This window comes from Populus trichocarpa, chromosome 7 (assembly GCF_000002775.5).
Source record: "Populus trichocarpa isolate Nisqually-1 chromosome 7, P.trichocarpa_v4.1, whole genome shotgun sequence".
Classification (NCBI taxonomy): Eukaryota; Viridiplantae; Streptophyta; class Magnoliopsida; order Malpighiales; family Salicaceae; genus Populus; species Populus trichocarpa.
In genome coordinates this window covers 13,612,106-13,626,720 of record NC_037291.2, presented here as the reverse complement: position 1 = coordinate 13,626,720, position 14,615 = coordinate 13,612,106, and the positions used below count along the sequence as shown (strand labels likewise).

At 41.1% G+C, this 14,615-nt stretch overlaps 1 protein-coding gene and 1 long non-coding RNA gene across 2 annotated transcripts; one reads left to right on the top strand and one right to left on the bottom strand.

Moving 5' to 3' along the window:
* Positions 1–6,536: 6,536 nt before the first annotated feature.
* Positions 6,537–9,236, top strand: LOC7485026 (probable glycosyltransferase At5g20260). The gene is made up of 8 exons (XM_002309823.4): positions 6,537–6,733; positions 6,881–6,928; positions 7,081–7,341; positions 7,510–7,772; positions 7,863–7,919; positions 8,183–8,421; positions 8,676–8,833; positions 8,935–9,236. Exons 1-8 carry the CDS (start codon positions 6,599–6,601, stop codon positions 9,034–9,036), a joined length of 1,263 nt encoding a protein of 420 aa, XP_002309859.1. The 5' UTR covers positions 6,537–6,598; the 3' UTR covers positions 9,037–9,236.
* A 167-nt stretch (positions 9,237–9,403) lies between these two features.
* LOC127905539 (uncharacterized) lies at positions 9,404–14,347 on the bottom strand. Its single transcript, XR_008059688.1, has 2 exons — positions 11,676–14,347; positions 9,404–11,532 (listed from the first exon to the last, which is right to left on the bottom strand). It is a non-coding gene; the product is annotated as an uncharacterized LOC127905539 (long non-coding RNA).
* Between the last annotated feature and the right edge of the window lie 268 nt (positions 14,348–14,615).

Below are 14,615 nucleotides of genomic sequence, written 5' to 3'. Positions count from 1 at the left end.
GTTACTGATACGAACATCGTTAAACTTTCTCAGAAATAAACAAGGCTTTCGAGTACATGCTTAGTGGAGCTGGCCTGAGGTGTATTATCCGTATGGGTGCATAAAAGAAGACTGGTTTGGTTTGCCTGCGTGTGACAGGAAACAATAAAATTCTTGTTTGAGATTGTTGATTGAAGAAAATTAGGGTGTTTAAGCATCAGAATGTAATTTCTTTCATTGTAGATGGCAAAAATTATATATATATATATAGCCCATTTCTAGCATCTATATATAAATCAAAGAATCACATGTTCTTTTTCACTCAGTTTGTGTTTTTAATGGTGCTATGGATAGAAAACTTTGAAAAAAATCCTGAAGCCTGGCCAGAATGGCAACTTCAGTTGTGGTTCTTGATATAACTATGATCCAATGAATCTAAAGGGAAACTAGGTTTGGGAAAATCTGGTATGATCAGAAACAGAATGCTGTTTGGACCCGTTCCCGAGCAGCAGAAGAGCAGAAGTTATTTCAGTTCAGAAGTAAGAGCAGAAGAGGCTCTTATATATATAGCCTATACAGAGACTAATTAGGAAAAACTCATTACACTAGTCTAGGAAATAATCATGGACGATTTACAATCAAGTAAGGCTAATTAGGAAACTAAATATTCTATGATTCCTATTCTGTGATTTCCATATTTATTCTTCACGTTAACACTCCCCCTCAAGTTGGTGCATAGATATCAGCAATGCCCAACTTGTCAAGTGAGTGATGAAAGATTTTGCCCGAGACAGCCTTTGTAAGTATATCTGCTAGCTGATCTTCTGATTTTACAAATGGAAATTGAATCACGTTGTCTTCAAGCTTCTGTTTAATGAAATGCCGATCTACCTCAACATGTTTGGTACGATCATGTTGAACTGGGTTGTGCGCAATTGCTATGGCTGCTTTATTGTCACAAAACATGTTCATTGTATCTTGAGATGAACATCCAATTTCTTCCATTAATCTCTTTAACCAAAGTAGCTCACATAGTCCTTTGGTCATACCTCTGAATTCAGCTTCTGCACTTGATAAAGCAACTACCTTCTGTTTCTTGCTTCTCCAAGTGACTAGATTCCCGCCCACAAATGTGAAGTAGCCAGATGTGGATTTCCTGTCAGTGATGTTCCCTGCCCAATCTGCGTCAGTGTAACCATTGATGTGCAGATGTTGATGTTTCCTGAACATCAGTCCTCTGCCTGGAGAAGACTTCAGGTATCGCAAAATGCGAATCACAGCACTCATATGATCTTCGCTGGGGTAATGCATAAACTGACTTACCAAACTCACGGCATATGCAATGTCTGGTCGAGTATGAGATAAGTATATTAGTTTTCCCACAAGGCGTTGATATCTCTATTGGTGGGAGCCTGATCAGGAAATTCTCCCAAACCATGGTTTTGAACTACTGGTGTATCGACTGGTTTGCAGTCAAGCATTCCTGTTTCAGACAGCAAGTCAAGCACATATTTCCTTTGGGATAGAAATATGCCTTGTCTCGATCGAGCCACTTCAATCCCCAAAAAATACTTTAATCCTCCGAGGTTCTTCATCTCAAACTCGGTTGCTAACTGCTCTTGTAATTTTGAGATTTCTTCTCTGTCATTTCCTGTAATTATCATATCATCAACATAGATTATGAGAGCTGTTACCTTTTCTCGTTGGTGCTTCAAGAAGAGAGTGTGGTCTGAATTACTTTGCTTGTAACCATATCTCCGCATGGCAAAACTCAATCGTCCAAACCATGCTCTCGGGGATTGTTTTAAGCCATATAACGCCTTTTGTAGCTTGCAGACCACCTCCCTTGCATTGGAGAAGTAAGGCCAGGTGGAACATCCATGTACACCTCCTCCTCAAGATCTCCATGGAGAAAAGCATTTTTCACGTCAAATTGGTGCAGTGGCCAGTCCAAGTTTGCAGCAAGAGAGATCAGTACTCTCACAGTATTTAATTTTGCTACCGGTGAGAAGGTTTCTTGATAATCTATCCCATATGTCTGAGTATATCCCTTTGCCACCAACCTTGCTTTATATCTTTCTACCGAACCATCTGCTTTGTGTTTGACAGAGAACACCCATCTACATCCCACAGTTTTCTTTCCTTCAGGTAGTGGTACGAGCTTCCAAGTATTATTTTTCTGCAGTGCTTCCATTTCTTCCTCTATTGCTTGAATCCATTTAGGATTATTCAAAGCTTCATTCACTGTATTAGGGACATCTTCTGTAGATAGTTTATGCGTCAATGCCTTGAGGGGTTCAGACAGCTTCTGAGTTGAGACATGGTTGGCAATTGGGTACTTGGATTTGCTCATTCCATGATCAGGTGAATATCGTTTTGGAGGTTGTCCACGATTATGTCTGAAAGGCAAGTTATAGCCAGCAGAAATATTTTGAGATGAGTTTAGAACTTGTACCTCATGAATATTCTCAGGAGATTGAACTGATTGTGGTACTGTCACAGCATGGAAGGGCTGTTCATTGGAGACTTCTCCAGTTGCTTCCATTTGCTCACTAGTTTCTGCACTCTTCTCCACTGTCTCGGTCTCAACATGCTCATCATTTTCTCCTTGTTCCCTCATTAATTCTGTCTCTGTATCAATAGCAACATGCGGCTGGATAGTATTAGCTGAGATCTTACTTATCATATGCTCATTATCTCCCCCTGCATTCTTCACTGTACTGTCAGTAAAGCCCGGCCAATATTCCCAGGCCTGCTCTGCACTTAGGAGCTCCCCCTGACAATAGGGGCTAGAAGATGGGGAAGTGAAGAAATGCTCAGATTCAAGGAAGGTAACATCCATGGAGGTATAGAGTCGTCTTGTAGCTGGATCATAGCATCGGTATCCTTTCTTATGAGCTGTATACCCAAGAAAAACACAGCGGACAGCACAAGGGTCGAGCTTGGTTCGTTGGTTTTTGTGTATATGAACATATATAACACAACCAAATGTTCTGGGTGGAAGCATGAGAACTGACGGTAGGATCACATGGTGGCCTAGAACTTGAAGCGGGGTCTTATAGTCCAGAACTCTTGATGGCAGTCTATTCAGCAAGTATACTGCAGTCACCACTGCATCAGTCCAGAACCGTTTGGGCACATTAGCAGCTGTCAAGAGAGCTCTAGTGATCTCCAAGATATGTCGGTTTTTACGTTCGGCAACACCATTCTGTTGTGGCGTTTGTGGACAAGATGTCTCATGATGCATACCATGTTCCTGAAAGTATCGGTGGAATTGTTTGTTATCATATTCCCCACCATTATCGGATCGCAGAATCTGTAGTGTTGCAGAAAATTGTGTTTGAATCATATTATGGAATGAGCGAAATATGTCAAACACTTCATGTTTCGTTTTCATCACATACAACCAAGTCATTCGTGTACAATCGTCAACAAATGTGACAAACCAGCGAGCTCCAGAAGAGATAGTAATCGGGGCAGGGCCCCAAACATCAGTATGAACAATTGCAAATGGAGTGGCACTCTGATTTAAACTTATTGGGTACGATACACGATGACTCTTAGCTTTAATACAAGTTTCACACTGAAAATCTGCTTCACGAAGTTTCGTGAATAGTTCTGGAAATAAACAACGTAAATACCGAAATGAGGGGTGTCCCAGTCGATTATGCCATAACCAAATCTGCCGTTCCTTATTGTCGATGAGGTGTATGTTATTTGCTCGACCACAGCTGAAGTCATCCATGCAATACAGCCCTTCCCTCTTAGTACCACGACCAATAATCTCCTTGGTGAGAATATCATGAAACAAGCAAAAACTAGGATACATTAGTGCACAACATTGTAATTCCGCAGTCACTTGTCCTACAGATAACAACTTATTGGACAGTGATGGAACTAGCAGGGTATGTGGTAATGAGAAGGAAGGAGAAAGTGCAACTGTTCCAGCCCCAGTCACTGGATATGTCACTCAATTAGCATTAGCAATGCATAGCCGTTTTGGTTGAGTGGTGTCAGACAAATCACAGGGATCATACGTCATGTGGTCTGTTGCTCCAGAGTCAATGATCCAGCCATCATGATCATGTCTTTTCTTCTGAGAGCAAAAAACATAACCTTGATTACCTGGGTCATTCTGATCAGTCTGTTCTTTAGCCGAGATAGGAGATTCTTGTGCAGGTACAAGTGATAGTGTAGGTTCCATGCTCATAAGGGCTGCACGACCAGGATGTTCACTACGCCTGGCTTCTGGTTTTTTCTTCGCCTTGAGTTCGTGCCACCAATCTGGATAACCATGTATTTTGAAACATGTATCTTTGGTGTGTTTTGTATTTCCACAGTGTGTGCAACCTGCCCCTTCCCCATGTGATTTTGTAACTGGCCTTCCATTCGCTGGCATTAGAAAGGATAAACGATGCTGAGGTTTTTGTCCTCCCCTTGACAGCATAGCACCTCCAGATATGACTTCTTCATTTTTCAGCATCTCAGATTGCCTTAGATCTTCTCTCCTGACTTGCGCATAGGCTTGTTCTACTGTTGGAAATGGCTGCATCTGGAGCACATCTGCTCTAATATTGTCAAGTCTGTCATCAAACCCGTCTAAGAATATATAGACTCTGTCCTCTTGCAAAAGTGAATTATATTTCTGTATGTCAGTATTGCACTCCATAGGGTTTGGACGCCGGAAATCAATTTCTCTCCATAATCCCTGCAGATTGTTGTAATATGTTTCAATAGATCCTCCTCCCTGTTTCAGCCTGGTAACTCTTTTTTTGAGTTCATATACTTGTGATGTATCAGTGCCATCAAAGTAGGTTGTTGCAATGTTATCCCAAACAGCTTTGGCTGTTGAAAATCTGATGAAGTTGCTTACAAGTTTTGGGTTCATAGAGTTGATCAGCCATCCCTTCACCATTGCATTTTCAGTTCTCCACTTCCTGAATGTTGGATCTGTTTGCAGAGGTTGTGGAAGGTCTCCATTTATGTATCCCAACTTGTCTTTTCCTGAGATATACATCTCAACAATTTGGGACCATAATGCATAATTGTTGTCATCTAACTTGATTCCAATCGGTGTAGCAGGTTCATGGCTGGCAAGTTGTGTCATCCCTGCTGTCAGATCTGCAAGTATTGAGTTCTCCCCTTCATAAGTTTTCACCCCAGCAGAAGGGGTTTCCATTCTTTTTCAGAAAAATTCTATGGCCCTAGAATCTCTGCTCTGATACCATGTTGAACTGAGAAAGAATATATTTGATTGTTATTTCAGTTCAGAAGTAAGAGCAGAAGAGGCTCTTATATATATAGCCTATACAGAGACTAATTAGGAAAAACTCATTACACTAGTCTAGGAAATAATCATGGACGATTTACAATCAAGTAAGGCTAATTAGGAAACTAAATATTCTATGATTCCTATTCTGTGATTTCCATATTTATTCTTCACGTTAACAGTTTGGACCCGTTCCCGAGCAGCAGAAGATACAGCAAGGTTTATCCGAAATGAACTCCTAATCTCGTCTTGGTGCACGGAGGTCAGAATTCACTCCTTCAGTTGTCGATTAAAACATTGTTAAGAATGTACCAAATTGTACAATTTCAAGAATGTACCAAATTTTAATTTAGGTTCAAGAATTCTAATTCTCAATTCAAGAAAATTGTGTACTTTCAACCAAATTGAAGCTAAATTTATAGAAATTAGGATTACAACTCTTTACTCGGAAGAAATCTAAGCTTTAATTCTTAATCATTTGAAAAATCATGGCTCCTTTCTCCTTTCTTCTTTCTCCTTTCTCCACTCACCCTTTTTTTTCACAACTTCCACACTTGTTTTTTGTAATTTCTCTTATATAAATGATGTTTTTTTCCTATGGACTTGTCTAGGACTTGAAACTTGTTAAACCTTGGTGTTTTCTTTGTCAAATTTGATTGGAAACTCTAAAACCCCCCCCCCCCTTTTTTTTATGTGTTTTTTGTCTTTTCGAGAAAGAAGAAATAGGGTATTTATAATCCTATTTCTTATTAATTATATTTTAATTCTTATTTTTATTTATTTTTTTCACAATTTAGGCCTCTCTTTTTTTACTTCCATACTTATTATTATTATTATTATATTTGTGTTATCTCTATATTTATTAAGATTTTAGTTTTAATAAATTTTTCTTTGTATAAGTTCGTTCTCAGGGTTTTACATTTATCCTTACATGTCTTAGTTGGATAATTATGAAATGGGGGTTTTTTACAATGATATTTTAGGAATAAAAAATACTAAATATTATCTATAGAGATATGTCCCTTCTTTATCTTCTATTTTAGAAATACTCAATAAATTTGATAATCAATCATCAATAAATTTGACTTGAAAATTGTTTGTTACATTCCGCAATCAAATCATCTTATATTTATTAAAGAAATCTATATTAAAAAAAAAAAAAAACTTATCTAAACAAATATATTTCACTAAGTTTTAAATATTTATTAATGAAATTTTGTAGGAGGAGGAGGAGTACCGGAAATAACAGAATTAGTTACTTAAAGCATTCGTTCCCTCCCTTCAACCGCCACAATTAGTTATTTCTTTCTTTAGACCACCTCTCAGTCTCATTCTCTTCTCTCCAAGAAAATGATGAGACCATACGCCAATCCCCGCCCCATCAACATATGGACGGCTAGAAGAAATATTAAGAAAATTATTCCCGTTACTTTGGGCTTAGTCTTTATCGTGACCCAGATCATTCAGCTCCAGAGATCTCCCCTGGTATCCTCTTTCTTTCCACTCTTCCTTGTGCTCTTTAGTTACAACTACTTGTTTTTTAAAGGCCAAGTTCTTTAGTTTCTTGGATTCTCGTTACTGTTTCATTGCCCTTGATGTTGTTGTTCTGATATGTTAATGCTCATTTTATAGTTTAGGGAGAAAGATTCTCTTCCTGATGAAGTCTTTCGCACTCGTAAGGTATCATTCCCTTTCTTCCGATTTAAGGTTCTTCTAGGATCACTTGCTTTTTCTTTTTCCTCTTCGCTTTGTTGTACTTTTTGGGTCTTAAAGGGCGTTTCAGTGAGTTTAATTCCTCAGTTTTTTCTTCCTCTCCTCTTATGGTGTTTAAGGGCAATTCGATTGGTAGCATTTATCACAGAGAAGACTTCTTCTTGCCAAATTATGCGACAATGGAGAACGATTTTAAGGTCTTTGTGTACCCAGGGAGAGACCCTACAACGTGTTATGATCCAAGAGACAAGCTCAAGAGAAAATATGCAAGTGAACATTACTTCTTGAAGAATCTGATACCCAGTTCGTTCTTCACAGATGATCCTACTGTGGCTCATCTCTTCCTGATTCCCTTGTCTTGTAAGAAAACGGGAGGCAGGGTACGTACTTGAAACACAAGTAATTATTTAAATTTAATCTCTGTAATTGAATGTAAGCAATATGTCTAGTAATGCAATTAGGTCCAAATTAATGATGAATGAATTGATTCTTTATAATTCGGCAATGGTGGTGCATTTAACTTCAACATATATAATTTTTCAACGCAGGAGGAGAAGGATATCGAGAATTATGTCAAGAGCTTGATTTCCTCATACCCTTACTGGAATAGGACTTTAGGTGCTGATCATTTCTATTTCAGTTGCCATGGCATTGACAGCGGGACTATTGAAGAAGTTCCATTGCTCATGAAGAATGTAATTCGACTTGTTTGTTCACCAAGTTATGACTCCAAGTATATTCCGCACAAGGATATTTCCCTCCCGCAGACATTAGAGCTCTCTCTTCATGATGGAGACGACGTGTGGAGCAGGTAATCTTTTATGGTTTAAAACCTTGTATATCGTTGAAGTACTGTGATTTTCCATGAACGTAACTTCAGAAACCTGCTGCAACTTGCCAGGTCAACTGTGATGTCTCGCCCTTTAATGATTTACCCAGAGATGATGCTCCCTCGCAGGTAGTGAAAAAAACAAATTTAACTTTCTATGAATGCTTTTGGCTCATCTGAACACAGTAAAATCTGGCACTAAAGCTTCCCAAGTTCCACATGGCTTTTAGGCAGGCTTTTTGACTTGGTAGTCGCATCCTTAAGCAATGATCGTATAGACTGGAGTGGTTAACCCTTGTTATACAACTTGAATTTCGATGTATGATTTGATATTTGAATCTTCTCATAGAATCAGTTCTGCTTCAGCTAAGCTTCTGGGGCAAATATTGCAGGACTAAACTCGGTTTCTGGGCTGGTTCTCTTAACTCAGATGTAAGAAAGAATCTTCAAGTTTTTTATAAAGGTGCTCCAGAATTTAACTTCCATTTCTTCGACAAAATGAAAAAGGCTGCCATACTAGACGCTTATGAAAATGAACTATATGGGAGTAAATTTTGCATTTGTCCTCGTGGGAATAATCATGTCGGTAGTGTTTGCTTAACGGAGTCGATGACTTTTGGATGTGTACCTGGTAAGAACGCTTCTCATAAGGCTTTTCTTTTCTCCTTCTGTTGTATTCATTCATTATGTAACCACACTGGCATGCTTCATAATTTTTTCATCCATAAAAACATTTTGACATTCATTATTTAGTGATTTTTGATGATATCAGGCAAGAACTTCAATTTCTTAGATAAAAGCATACATTAAAACACTTTGTTTTTTACTCGTCAACCCGTCTGGCCTCTGGTTTCTCTTCTAAGCAGTTCATGTGTGTTTCTGCAGTTATCTTGCACGACTACTATGACTTTCCATTCAATGACGTTCTTGACTGGAATAATTTCTCTGTAATTCTCAAAGAGGAACATGTTCCCGATCTAGAGAAAATTCTTAAGGGAATACCAGAAGAAAATTACAAGAAAATGCATCAAAATCTTCTTCAGGTGGATAAGAATTTTGTCCCTTTTCAATCAAACCAGTGTATTCCCGAAAATATCCATTCATCACCTAGATTATTAACCAAATATTTTATTCTTGTTTGCAGGTTAGGAAGCACTTCCAATGGAATTCTCTTCCTGTCAAGTATGATTTGTTTCGCATGATTATGTATGAGCTATGGCTGCGCCGCCACATCATTAAGTATTGAACTGCTGGAAGAAGTTTCAACTTGTACCTTACATATGGTTTGATATCACTGCGTAATCCTGAACAGCAAACACTTGAACATTTTCCCCAGATTGTTGGTTTCTGAAGTTAAAAGCACATAGCATTACTTGATTTTCCTGTTCTGTAAAATGTAAAATGCTTGAGCTTAATGCAATATATCGGCAGTGAGGCTTTCATATATGAAGCTATCGTCATATTTTGTTCCTCAAATGTATGCGAGGAGTTGATTTTCCCACGATATGTTGAGCAAAAGCATTCACTTCAAAATCCTACCTGGTTAAACAAAGAGAACCTATGGCATCCATTGTCAAATCCTGCAAAGAGGAACTCTGTACAAAACTTAAGCGGAGCAAAATTGGAAACATACATAAATCTTCAATCAAAACTTAAACTCATAATACTCACATCTTCAGACCTGACATAACACAATTCCTTCACCGGAGGAAATTAGGATTGGTTTTCTCTGATCTGATCCGATCATCATATCGATTGTTGTGGATAATAAGCAAACAATGAAGATGAAGCAGCTCGACTAAGACAAATAGTGATCTCGTGAATGGACATCCTGACAACATTCTTGTTCTATCATCTCCAACCTCCCACTGAGGTTGGCGGTCCAAACATTGTTTTATCCACCATATTGTTAATCGGCCTAGAAATTGTTGCCTATTCTCAAATCTGATTCAGCTAACATATTCGGAAACTCTGACTTTTATGATAACCAACGACCTCCTTCTGCCGATTACAAGGACAAGTTCCTATCAGCAGTCACTCAGCTGCTGAACTCGTATCAGGGTTCTCAGATTATTTCTTTCGAGCTCTCTTTCTGCCTCCATTCTGATTCCTCTGATTATGTTGATCACTGAGTGCGGTTTGTCATTAGCAAGGGTGCTAAAAACATCTCTCTCAAGTTACGTTGTTGTGATAAGCAACATGTCTTTTCCAACAAGTTGTATGAAGGTGCCAACTGCTAACATGTACGGAATTCCGACCGGTGATGTTCTGATATTTGCCCATTGGAGGCTAAGCACACTGACACAATATTTAACGTGGTTCGGCAAACCGCCTACATCCACGGGAGAAGCCATTTGATTATATAGGGAGAGAACAAGATTTACAACAATAGAGGAGGAGGAATCATCCCCTCTTTGGCAACTCTCAACCTCACTCTATTTCTCTCTTTTCAGTGCTGCAATGGCAGCTACTGCTGGCTGCCTTGGCAGTCCACTCTCTCCTACATTTCTCACATCTTTGGCTCTACACACTCTCTCATTTTGCTCTCAACCGTATGCCTCTATTTATAGGCATTTATGGTGCTGCTCCACTTGTTCTTTTGTCAATAATGGTGGCTGCCAAACTTACCAAACTTTGACATTAGACAATGGTTGTTGGCTGCCACCAACAACCCACCATTGCAGCCATCTTCTTTGACAATGGCAGCCACATAATTGGCAATATTCCAACAATCACCCCCTTTGGCATTTATGTGGGCAATTGTCCTCTTGCTTCTTCAGCACACGCTTGCATCTTGCAGCTCTTCCAAGCTTACCATTCCGAGAGCGTCTTTGGCCAAGTTTCCAGGTACTTGCCAAACCTTTCAATCACCAGAGTCATCCAAGCACCCCTTTGCTCACTCCAAATGATCACTTCAACCAGATGGTTTGTCACATCTCATCTGAAGATTGTTAACGCTTGTCTCTGGAACAACATTCCCTTCAAGCATATCAACCATGCTTGGCCCGAAATGATTTATCAAGCCTTACACCAAGGCTTACAACACCCCCTCAAACGGATATTTCCAAGTGCGACAGTCATTGAGTATTTTAATGTGATCACGAGCTCACCACTCTTCCAAGAGTCTACTCATCCCGGAGTTGCGTCTGCCCTCTGTTCCTCCCTAGAAACCACGCCTAACTTCTCCGTGAGTCTCCCGCTCTTAGTCTCAAGAGTCCAGGTAGCTCTCCACCTTAAACCATGGGGGCAGCCCATTAAAGGTTGATCCATATATGTCTTGATACTCTGAGTATTACAATGCCTTCACCGAGCTCACCACCTTGACAAGAGTCAACTTGTTCTCGGAACCTGTGCATGCCCTCTGCTTCTTCATAGCAGTCGCGTCTTAATGCTTCACAAGTCATCCACTTATTTTCCAAGGTAAATGTCTTCTAGCTCATTGATCTTTAGCATGGGGGCAATATCCATGAAAATCAATCTTGCATTTGTCTCCATACTCATCATAGCCTCTTCATTGGCTATACACTTGTCCACTTATATCCAGCCATCACATCGGCTTTGGGGCGTTCTGAACTGGGCTCCTTTCAAGGCCCTCACACCTTCTCCTGAGGTGTCTCCGCCTGTCGTCATGAGACGGTCTGAACTTGGACTCATACCATGGTCCTCACACCTTCCATCCGAGGTGTCTCCGCCTGTCGTCATGAGACGGTCTGAACTTGGACTCATATCATGGTCCTCACACCTTCCATCCGAGGTGTCTCCGCCTGTCGTCATGAGACGGTTTGAACTTGGACTCATATCATGGTCCGCACACCTTCTCCTGAGGTGTCTCTGCCTGTCGTCATGAGACGGTCTGAACTTGGACTCATATCATGGTCCTCACACCTTCCATCTGAGGTGTCTCCGCCTGTCGTCATGAGACGGTCTGAACTTGGACTCATATCATGGTCCGCACACCTTCTCCTGAGGTGTCTCCACTCGTTGTCATGCGGCGGTTTCTACTTGGGCTAGTTTTATGGCCCACACACCTTCTTGCCTGAGATGTCTCCGTCCGTCATGAAGCGGTCACATCCTCCTTTATCGGGGATGTCTCTAGTGGCTCCAAGATTCTCTACCACCATGTGGACTTGGGAGAGATCACTACCACTGATCACATAGAAAGAGAGAGTTGCGGTGCACTCTTCGCAATCCTCCATCTCATTTTCTATGTTTGGAGCTTCTATGCCTTTCTGCTTGATAGCTCCACCCACACCAACTCTCTTTGGTGTCTTCGCCTTTCATCGGCGGTCGCACCCCCTTAATTAGGTGCTTCTGCAACAGCTCATCTTTCCATCCTTGCATGCATTGGAAAGGTCCTCGCTTGTTGCCTTTATCAAGAGCACAAGAGACTTCCTGTTGTACAACTTTTCACACAGTCTCTGCTCTGAGCTTCATCTGGGAACTCTTCTTCTCCTTGCATCTGTTGTCTCATTACAGTACCTCGTTGGATCCTTCGGGTACTCCTGCACAATCTCCGTGTGCTCTCGTGCAATTTCGGTTCTCCAGATTTCTCCCTATTCTTTGCTTTTATGTTTGACAGCAGCTCATCCTGTCACAACATTTATCCAAGTCAAAATAGGGTGCCAATCTTTATCCCTTGTTGTATTTCTCTTCCATTATCAGGGTCTTCATTAATTATCCCTTCGAGAAATTACAGTCACCGAATCTAACTTCTTTGGAGAAATCACCACTCCATCAGATCCTTGAACATACAGAACCCAACTGTTCCTTTGTGCCGTCATCTTGCTAGTCTTCAACAGTTTCATTACAAACTGTTACATATACAAAAATAGTACTGTGTGGATGATCCTTCAACTAAGCAAGTTCCCAGGAAAGATTTGGAGGGGTCACACTGGTCCCGCTTAAAACCCAATCTCCTAGACAGAACTTCTTAGAACGTATCTATCCACCGTACTGCCTTTTCGTATATACAACCATTTGCTAGCTTTGTTGCGGCTTTCCTTTACAAGTGATCTTGGGGTATCCCGGTTTTATACCTGATTTCTCAACATCTGGCGAGACTACCAGTTCTTAGATTCGTCAAGATTGGTCTTCATCAATTTCCACTCTCCACCTCAAATCATCCACATGATCGGGTGTCCAGAGTATCCCAATTTTGCCTTCCTTCAAGGCAATTAAAATTTCTCCCCACTTAGCAGTTCAGCACATATAATTGGGCAAACATGTGCACTTTCTCCTTCTTCATCTCCATCGACCACCATGATGACCTTCAGATGCCTCTTCATCGGGCAATCTTTTTCAATAATTCACCACCACCATTTTCGGTCTCAATCTCAATGATCGGACCGTACCATTGCATCCGGAATGATCAAATTAGCTGGAAACAAGTCTGAAATCATCCAAATCGCATTTCAGACGGCTAAGATTTGATCAAAACAATTCTGGCCTGATTAACGGCTCAGATTCAATCTCAGATCCGGTTGCATATAGACTCTGCTGCACAGAATCTTATCCCTCGACTCGCGGCTCGGCTCGGCTCGACTTGGCTCGGCTCGCGGCTGATGATGTGGCAGGTGGGTCCCATTGTGCTGACGTGTCTGTCGACTGGACGCTGACATGGTATGCTGACTGTGCATGCTGACATCTCCATTACATCATGCTGCTGTCATCATGGGTCATGCTACTGTACATGATGATGTCACAATTACTTCATGCCAATGTCATCCCTGACATGTCTACTGTTCATGATGACGTCACCCTTATCCGAGTCAGTCACATGGGTCAGGTCAGCTGGTATTCGGGTCGGGTCAACCCATCCGGGTGAAGAAGACGCGTGGGGCGCGTCTGCGCGCGTGGGCAAATGCCTTGCCGGAGAGTGATGGAGAGTGCGGCCATGTCCGACGTCCGATTTTGACGCCGTTTTCACCAGTGGCTTCGTCTCTTCCTCCTCTACACGGTGGTATGGTCAAAACACAATTTTGACAACTTTCATTTTTGAGCAAAAATCAAACACCACTTCAAACCATATGCTCTGATACCAATTGTACGGAATTCCGACCGGTGATGTTCTGATATTTGCCCATTGGAGGCTAAGCACACTGACACAATATTTAACATGGTTCGGCAAACCGCCTACATCCACGGGAGAAGCCATTTGATTATATAGGGAGAGAACAAGATTTACAACAATAGAGGAGGAGGAATCATCCCCTCTTTGGCAACTCTCAACCTCACTCTATTTCTCTCTTTTCAGTGCTGCAATGGCAGCTACTGCTGGCTGCCTTGGCAGTCCACTCTCTCCTACATTTCTCACATCTTTGGCTCTACACACTCTCTCATTTTGCTCTCAACCGTATGCCTCTATTTATAGGCATTTATGGTGCTGCTCCACTTGTTCTTTTGTCAATAATGGTGGCTGCCAAACTTACCAAACTTTGACATTAGACAATGGTTGTTGGCTGCCACCAACAACCCACCATTGCAGCCATCTTCTTTGACAATGGCAGCCACATAATTGGCAATATTCCAACATAACACTGATCTAAAGCATCTCAAGTTGGTTTCGCGCATCTTGGGAACAAATTTCACCAACCAATTTAGCTGCCTAGAAACACTCAGCTTGGAGCATGTTCGGTTAGGTCACAATTGCCATGCCCAGAGCTTCTTTTGTCCTCTATTGAACCTGAAAGTCTTGAGCCTGAGTAGATGTAGACTCCCAGTTGAGTTACCCCGTGGTTCGATGCACCTTCTTAAGTCTTTCTTGCTTGTTGACTGCTCTGGGGTAAAGAAAATTGACCTGTGATTCGGTCGGTAATGCTATGAATG